Consider the following 10,000-nt stretch of genomic DNA (forward strand, 5'->3'; position numbering starts at 1 on the left):
GGGGAAAAAGTGTATTAGCGATAGACTGGCGCCCGATTTAAAGTGCATCAAGAAAATCGGTCAAACACCGTAGACACCCGTATAAACTCTCGCTCCATAGGCCTTAATCATGTGATGTCTTGAAATTTAAAAAAAATAAAGAAAAAGAAAGGAAAGGAAAAACCCCATCTAACTTTCTTAATTCTTTTGTTTTGTTCCATCCCGCCATGCAAAAAAAAAAAAATAATAATAATTAAAAGCTTTGACATTGTATTGAGCTGACGTATACCTATTTGCAGGTCTGATAACCCGAATTATTATGGATTCGCTGTTGTAATGGAAATACTCTCACACCAACTTAGAATGTTGTCCATTACAACCAGGTTAGAAAAGGCCCTTAATTGCGTTCGGTTATCAGACCTGGCTATAAGTAAACCTAATATTGAGCGTTTAGTACTTACTGGCTTTAATGCGGGACGATGCAGGCTGTCCAAATTCGAATCTGTTATTTTTATACTCCACGTAAACTTGAATGAGTCCTTTGGTATCATTGGTTGTCACGTGATATGTCTTCTCATTTGTCACGTTCACGGAGTCCGGGTCAAGCACGGTCAGTGTTAAATTCTGAAACTTGAGGGAGAGAGAAAAAAAGAAAGGGAATAAAATGAGATGGGTGTTTTTAATCTGTTAACTGCGGCACTCGGGAAAAACATTTATCGAAAAATTCTGCCAGAAAACTCGTCCTTTATCGATCAATTTAAATTACCCTCATCTTGGCAAAAAAAAAAAAAACAAACTCTCGAACCTGGGACCTGTGTGGTTAAAAGTGTGATTGACCAACCATTTACACGGTCTCAACATTTGCGCTGCCTAGAGCAAAAATCTAGCCCAGTGAGTTATTGGTAGACAACAAAAGCACACAAAAACTGTCAAGATATGATCGATTTCAGGTTAGAGTTAGTTCGAACTTGCTCCGTAGAGGGTTAATGGTTATTATATATATATATATATATATATATATATATATATATATATATATATATATATGTATATATAGCTTCATACATAACCATGACGGCTGGAAATGGCAGCTTCCAAATAGTCACAAACCTTGCAATGTATACCACATGCAGTGAGCAGGTTGGCCAGATAATTTTTACAACCAAAATAAAAATGCCAAATTAATCATTCACAGAAAAATTTCAAAGGAAGTGAAAACAAAATCAAATTTCACCCACGTACCGATTTTTTCTTTGTTGAAAATCTATAAAGTGTAGATACATTGCAATAGACACCTCAATTATTTTCATGGTGATTCATTAACACATTTTTCAAAGATTACTGAAGCTGACTTATGTGATTGCATTATGTCGTCTCCAACTAAAAGTTGTGATTTAGACCCCTTAAATACTGCCATTTTAAAAAAATGCATTGATGTAATTTTAACACCATTTACATGTATTGTTAATAATTCGTTGCAGTCAGGTGCTGTACCAGACATTTACAAAGTTGCTCATGTCAAACTCCTTTTGAAAAAACCTGATCTCGATAAAGAGAACTTAAAAAACTATCGCCTGTCTCTAATCTTCCTTTTCTCTCTAAGATCTTAGAAAAGCTTGTTTTGAAACAATTACTGTCTCATCTTAAAAATAATAATTGTCTTGAAGAAAAATTTCAGTCTGCTTATAGGCAACATCGTTCGACGGAAACCGCACTTGTTAGGGTTGTTAATGATCTCCTCTCTGTTATAGACAATGGTTCATGTTCTTTGCTGAATTTGCTTGACCTATCGTCTGCTTTTGATACTATTGATCACAATCTTCTTCTCAAACGTCTTGAAATTACTTATGGCGTGTCTGGTGCAGCGCTTGATTGGTTTAGGTCATATTTGTTTAATCGTAAACAGATTATTACGGTGGATGAATATAGATCGGAGGAAATCTTTCTTGATTGTGGGGTTCCCCAGGGTTCAGTACTTGGACCCGTTCTTTTTGTTTTGTACGTTGGCCCTCTGTCTAAAATCATCAGAAGTTTTGGTCTGTCTTACCATCAATACGCTGATGATACGCAATTGTACTGCGTTTCCAATACGAGAAATTTACAAGAAGTATCAGCCAATAGTAAAAATTGTATCCAAAGTGTTAAGAAATGGATGAATGAGAACAGACTGAAACTGAATGATGATAAGACGGAGGTGCTGTATGTGGGGAACAGGAAGTGGAAAAGTGAAACAGATTTGAAGTTGGGGGATGCCTCTATTTAAATTGTTGACAAAGTGAAAAACCTTGGCACATTCTTAGACTCTGGACTGTCGATGGAGCATCAGGTTAATAATTTGGTTAGATCTCTCTTTTTCCAACTAAAAAGATTGCTTCCATTAGACGGTTCATATCTGAGGATGTGACCAAGCACCTGGTTGTGTCCCTCGTACTATCGAAATTGGATTATTGTAATGCTCTGTTGTTTGGCGTCTCGCAATACAATCTGAAACGTCTTCAGATTGTCCAAAACAGCGCTGCCAGACTAGTATTCATGAAGCGTAGGTGCGACTCTGCCGGACCTCTACTTCATGACCTGCATTGGCTGCCTGTTGGGAAAAGAATTAAATTCAAAGCTTGTGTTTTAGTGTATCGTTGTCTTGAAGGTACTGCCCCTTCCTACCTTTCAGAACTAATTGAAAGATATTCAAAACCCCGCCCCTTACGTTCGGCCAGTGATTCCACAAAACTAGTTGTCCCTCGAATTCGGAAAAATGCTGGAATGAGATCCTTTTCTCATTTCGGACCCTCTATTTGGAACGCCTTACCGCAGAGCATTCGTGAAAAAGAATCTTTGTCTATTTTTAAACGTTCGCTTAAAACATATTTGTTTCGATTTTAGTAGATGGTATGAGAAGCAAGATAGGTTTGGTTTGTGTTGTGTGTTGTGTTGTGTGTGTGTGTATGTGTGTGTGTGTGTGTGTGTGTGCTTGTGGGTGTGAATGAGTATGTTTCAGCCAAAGTAATTTGTAATTTAAGCGCTTAGAGTCTGGTGTCTCGGAGTTATAGCGCTATATAAGTTTTCAGCATTATTATTATTATTATTAATTATTCCTTGACTGCATAAAAGCACTCACTTTTTGTAATACAAGTAATAATCATTTAAATAATTTTAATTAGCTTTACATTGTGCAGAAATAATAATATTTGCTTCAGAAACATCAAATTCATTTATGTTGCCAAAAGTTTTTCTTTAATACAATACTTTTGTTCTTGTTGTCTTTGTTGTTTGTTGTTTTGTTGTTGTTGTTTTTTTTTTTTGTTTGTTTTTTTTTTTGTTTTGTTGGGTTTTTTGTTTGTTTGTTTTTATTGTTTTTTGTTCATTATTGGACTTGTTTTGTTTTCCTTTCGTTTTTTTTTTTCTTTCTTCTTCGACTTTCTTTTGTTGTAATAGGCTTCAACAGTCGTGACGTCACTTCCCTCGTAATGACGCATAGTACTTAGTAACTGGTTCTAAACTATCGGAACGATGGAGGACGCCCTTATGAAATACTTTTCCGACGAGCATAAAAGTGTATCCAGAGGAGAAAAACATTATAAATCTGATCGTCTTTTGACTTTTATACATTCTGAAAATTAGCAAATGTAGTTATGGAAATGAAGAGATTGAATATCAATGTTTTAGGATTATCAGAAGTTAGATGGAAAGGAGCAGGAGAACTTAATTATGATGACTGTAAAATTATATACTCAGGAGGAGGAGAACACCAAAGGGGAGTTGGAATTATACTAGATAATAAAACGGCGCGAGCAGTCAAAGGATTCTGGCCCATATCAGACAGAGTAATGGCAATCAAACTACAAGCAAAACCTTTTGATTTTGATATTTTACAAATATACGCCCCAACCACCAGTCACGATGATGAAGAAGTGGAAAATTTCTATCAACAAATAGATAAAGCAATGCATCAGTTTAAGTCTTCAGACATAAAACTCATCATGGGCGATTTTAATGCCAAGGTGGGCCGAGAAAGAATAGAAGATATTGTGGGCCCACATGGTCTGGGAGACAAAAATGACAGAGGTGATCGTCTTATTCAATGGTGCCGTCAACATGATCTTACAATCACAAATACTTGGTCAACAAACCACAATAGAAGGAAGTGGACATGGAAAAGTCCTGGAGATGGAGTGAGAAACCAAATAGATTACATACTCATCAGCAAACGTTTCCGAAACTCGGTTTCGTATGCCAAATCTATGCCGGGGGCTGACTGTAACAGCGATCATATACCTGTGCTATGCCCCATACGAGTTAAATTGAAAATCTGCAAAAGAGCAAAGGCTAAACCTAAATACCAACTAGACATTCTCCGGGAGGAACAGAAGATACAAGAAAAATTTGAACTATCAGTAAGAAACAAGTTTGAAGTGCTTGGAGAACTAACAGATATAGAAGAGAAATATGAGCAGTTTAAAGACAGTGTTGCTGCATCATTAGAAGAAAATGTTCCAACCACACTTAAGTTGCAGAAGAAGAAATGGATTACTCCAGAGATATTAGAATTAATGAATGAGAGAAGAAAGGCCAAAAATCAGGAAGAAAAATACAAGACTCTGAACAGGCAGATAAAAAGAAAATGCAACGAAGCTAAAGAAGACTGGATAAATGAACAATGTCACTATATAATGTCCTGCAAAGAAAAAAATGGCAAATTCTTCCATCAGAAAATCAAAGAAGTGACAAACAAAACTAAATCAGGTGCTAAAAGTGGATGCATCAAAGACAAGCGTGGAAACACCATCATGGACAAAGACTGCATTCTAAACAGATGGTCAGAATATATTGAAGAACTTTTTTTTGATAATCGAGGAGAAATGCCTATGATAAAAGAACTGGAAGGGCCTTCTATAATGAAAGATGAAGTTAGGAACGTCATGAAAAGCATGAAAAATGGAAAAGCTGCAGGACCTGATGCCATAACAATTGAAGCCTTGACTGGCCTGGGTGAATGGGGGATTGAATTCATCACAAACCTTCTAAATCAAGTGTATGACACAGGAAAAATGCCAACTGATATGAAACGATCCATTTTTATAGCACTACCAAAAAAGCCAGGGGCAGTTGATTGTGAACAACACAGAACTATTAGCCTAATGAGCCACCTCACAAAAATTCTTTTGAAGATAATTTTACTAAGAATAAGAAATAAAATACGACCTGAAATTGGGGAGATGCAATTTGGTTTTGTTGAGGACAAGGGTACCAGAAATGGAATATTCACATTATCAATGCTGATGGAAAGATGTATTGAAGTAAATAAAGATCTGTATATGTGTTTCATCGACTATTCAAAAGCCTTTGATAAAGTACAACACGAAAAACTATTCAAAATTCTATCATCCTTGGACATTGATGGTAAAGATTTAAGAATATTACGGAATTTGTACTGGGAACAAGAAGCAGCAATGCGTGTTGACAATGAACTAAGCAGTTTTACACCTATTAGAAGAGGAGTTAGGCAGGGGTGTGTTTTGTCTCCAGATTTATTCAACCTCTATAGTGAAATGATATTAAGAGATATCGAACATAAGAAGGGGGTGTGTATTGGAGGAAAGAATGTAACAAATCTGAGGTATGCAGATGATACGGTTCTACTGGCAGAATCTGAACATGAACTACAAGAATTACTGGATGTTGTAGTCAGGAGTAGTGAAAATATGGGACTGGAACTGAATATATCTAAAACAGAATGTATGACGGTATCTAAAAATAATAACCCACCAGCCTGTGTAATAACAAGCAGAGGACAAACAATACAACAAGTTGAATGTTTCAAATATTTAGGCTTCAATGTAACATCCAATGGAAAATCAGATTGTGAAATAAAGAAAAGAATAGGTATGGCGAAGAATGCATTCAACCAGCTGCATACAATTATGAAAAACAGGAATATTAGCATGAAAACAAAAATCAAAGTCCTGGATTGCTATGTACTGTCTGTGCTGCTATATGGTTGTGAGAGCTGGACCATAAACAAGACCATGGTTAAAAGACTGGAGGCAGTGGAAATGTGGTTTTACAGAAGAATGATGAGGGTGTCATGGATGGAAAGGAAAAGAAATGAAGAAATTTTAGAAATGGCAAACAGAAAAAGATCACTGATAACAAAAATCATCAAACGCCAAATGGAATTTTTAGGACACATTATCCGCCACCCTGGTTTGGAAATACTCGCCTTGACTGGAAAGATGAATGGAAAAAGAATAAGAGGAAGACAAAGAATAACGTATTTGAAAGGGATAAGAACTTGGACAGATGAAGCTGAGAAAGGTGGCGCTGCTTTAATAGAATTGGCAAGAGATAGATCAGCTTGGCGGAAGATGACCTCCGACGTCTGCTTCAGATATGGAACTACATGAGATGAGACATTCTGATCACATGACATGTGAAAAGGTTCTAGCCAGCATGAAGAATAAAAAGTACCGATTTTCTTTGTTTAGAACCAAGCAGCTCGTTGCTGGCGGACGTGACATCAGACTATTGAATCCTATTGTCAAAGTGGAAAAAACCTGAATTGGAAGAGGTAGGCGGATGCTTCAAATTTCCAAGTTTCAAATTTCATTTTCATTTACAACTGTAATAATGTCGGTAGCATTTACAAACGACTTATAAATACCTCATACATAATGATGGCACAACATTTTATTAATCTTCACCTCTAAACTGGCGAGACAATGTGAAATGTGATGAAATGTGATAAAAATATACAAAGATTTATGTCTTCTTTAATGTGCGGTTTCCCAGTAAATTAATAAGATGGCATTTTGTTGAGAATATTTTGGCATTTTACTATTACTTGTTGGCATTTTTGTGCTAAAATACTCTGGCAATACCGCCATCGCGTCGCAATTTATCCCTGTTTCTACACTAATGAACAGACACACAATTACAATGTTTTACTACCTTTGTGACCAAAATAGCCACAAACCTTGCAATGTCAACCACATGCTGTGGGCAGGTTTGCCAGATAATTTTTACAACCAAAAATAAAAATGCCAAATTAATCATTCACAAAAATGTTTTAAAGGAAGTATACAAAGAATACTAACCTTGGAATATGAATCTCTTCTAACCACATAACCAAACAACGAGAACAACAACAAGTAAAACTAGTCATCTCATTATAACCACAGCATCTAATGGTTAACCCTTTACTTACCAGCCATTTTCAGAATTTTTCCCCAAAATTTGACACCACCCAACATAATTTTTTTTCTTACTCACACAGAAAAGCAACAAATACATTCTATGCATAATATTGATCAGCAAAATGAACTCTACAACACAGTGTCACGTTTTTATAGCTGCAATTAAACATTTTACTTTAAATTGTGTGATTTACAAAAGAAGTCTGAATGATAAAAGTGCTGGTTGGATCGTAACGAATGTGACGATTTTCCTATGGTTGGTAAGGAGAGGGTTAGCATAGAAATTACACACAAACACACCGACACATAAACACCTTGATAAATAATAATAATAATAATAATAATAATAATAATAATAATAATAATAATAATAATAATAATAATAATAATAATAATAATAATAATAATAATAATAATAATAATAATAATAAATTCCCTTTATTCATCCCTAAGGGGAAATTTTTCTTTAGGGTTAGTTCCAAGGGAAGACTGGAATAACCCAGGCGTCAGCCGCAGTGCAGCGCCGCAAAGATCACGATCTAATTAAAGCGCTGATGTATATACCTGACGAGACAATTAGGCTATTTTTGTTTTGATCTCCATTTCCGAATCCTAATCGATGTGTACATATATTTACAGGTCTGATAACCCAGAAATAGAAATACTCTGAAACCGACGCAAAATATTGTCCATTACAACAGTGTTAAATTAGGCCCATAATTGCGTTCGACTGTCAGACCTGATAATATGTGCACATAGGTCCTAACTAGAATTCTATGCCTGACAACCCATTTTCGCCCCAGGCCGCATTACCTATAGGGTACTTCTCGAAGGAGTTGCCCGGAAGATAGAGAAACGTACAGTCTTCAGAGGAAGCTGGTAGGATCAACTTTGGGTGCTAGTCAAGTGCTCCTGAGGACATCCGCCCTAGCACTATGCTATTCCACCGCGAAGTATTGCGCTCCAGTGTGGGGTAGAAGCAGGAACGTTGAGAAGGTAGATGTTAAACTTCGCAAGTCAATGCACATAATGTCAGGAACGCTGACAACAACGCCAAGAGAATGGGGCCCGATAATCATCATCTTCATAATAATAATAATAATAATAATAATAATAATATTAATAATAATAATAATAATAATAATAATAATAATAATAATAATAATAATAATAATAATAATAATAATAATAATAATAATAATAATAATAATAATAATAATAATAATAATAATACACATTTATATAGCGCTCATTCTCGTGTAAAACACAAGCTCTGGGCACTTTACAATATAAATATCAATTTTAAGTGAGAAAAAAAAAATAATAATAATTCATAGCCAAATCAAGGATTCATAGAGTCAATAAAAACAAATACAGTACAAATGTGACTTGAGATTCTTTTTAAAGGTAGGTAAAGACTTGCACTCCCTCAGACCACGTGGTAGTTCATTCCAAATCTTGGGGCCGAAACAAGCAAACGATCTATCACCAAATTTTGTTCTTGATCTTTTTTCCGAAATTTTCGTTTGGTCATTACATGATCTTAAAGTGTAATTTTCAAATTTACACATGACCACGTGATCTGTGAGATATGCCGGTGCTATACCAGTCAAACACTTATAATCAAGACAAGAAACAAGATAATGACAGCAATCCACCACCCCCCCCCCCCCCCCCCCCGCCCCGATGTCCGGAGTAAGACGATTACGGAAAACTGGTTCAATAAGATCAAAGAGAGGGGGAATGGGGACACCCCTCTGAAGCGCATAATGGACGGCGCCCCGTTTCGAGCCGAAATAAATCCCGGCAACCCTTGTACGTAGCTTCCCTGACTACGGACAGACATGCATATACAAGATGGAAGTCGGTTTGGACAAATTCAATCCCTCGAGGTGGCGGGGACATACTAAACTAGGTGAGAAGTTGCCAGGCTTCTCCACCAGTAAGAGGAGACACTGGGTGGTAGCGAATCGGCTTCGATTGAGGACCTGCCTCACGGCAAAATCGCTTCATCAGTGGGTACCACGGTGGGGACTTTCCACCTGTCCAATATGTACCCGATGTGGGATGGAACCCGAAACCGCAGAGCATCTAGTTGAACGGTGTGTTGTGACGAAGCTTCCGGTGGGTTCGCGACGGTGCACGAGTGCGGTAAAGACTTTGCTGATTGGGTCGATCGTCATAACATAATAGTGTGAGCACCATTAGAAGCTTCTGGCCCAGACCAACTTATGTCATAAAACCCATTCCTTTCATCAATTAAAAAAATAACAATTAACAATGTTAACACCACCATCCATAATTGATGCTGTGTTTAGGTAAATTACTCACAGCATCCGCCAGCCGGATAGAACGTACCAACACACAAACCATGAACGTTTACAGCCTGATTGATATTATTGGTCTAAAAACAATAACAAAGAGCTGAGTGACGTCAATCGATGTCTTTCCTATATAATATGTCAAAGACAGGGTTGCATTTTTGCAACACAAAATTGTGTTTTCATTTTAATCAAACCAGCAACACGAATGAACACCGTCAACTTAATAAGTGTTTGTATGTCTCAGGGTTTCATAAAAGATGTAGACTAGCTTGATCAGAATTGTCTACTTGAAAATCTAAAAAGTTGTTGAGCTTTTAAAAAGAGCAATATCCACTAAATGTGCTCAAAGCGCTTTACAAAGGATCCCTGAACAAGAGCAACACGTAACCTACTGAACGAGACCTGTTAGGCGATAATATCATTTTTTTTCCGACAGAGACAACGCTGTTAACGGCCAGGTACTCATTTTACACATGGGTACAGTGAGAGAATGTAAGTAACGAGTCT

At 36.7% G+C, this 10,000-nt stretch overlaps 1 protein-coding gene across 1 annotated transcript in view; it reads right to left on the reverse strand.

Moving 5' to 3' along the window:
- LOC144972533 (proto-oncogene tyrosine-protein kinase receptor Ret-like) overlaps nt 1-10,000 on the reverse strand; it is a 144,301-nt gene that overhangs the window by 45,065 nt on the left and 89,236 nt on the right. Inside the window, exon 6 of the mRNA XM_078913857.1 lies at nt 441-609. Coding sequence (XP_078769983.1) covers nt 441-609 — 169 coding nt within the window. The remainder of the gene's footprint in view (nt 1-440; nt 610-10,000) is intronic.

This window comes from Berghia stephanieae, chromosome 5 (genome assembly GCF_034508935.2).
Source record: "Berghia stephanieae isolate SIO BIC M18660-M18661 chromosome 5, UCSD_Bste_1.3, whole genome shotgun sequence".
Taxonomy (NCBI): domain Eukaryota; kingdom Metazoa; phylum Mollusca; class Gastropoda; order Nudibranchia; family Aeolidiidae; genus Berghia; species Berghia stephanieae.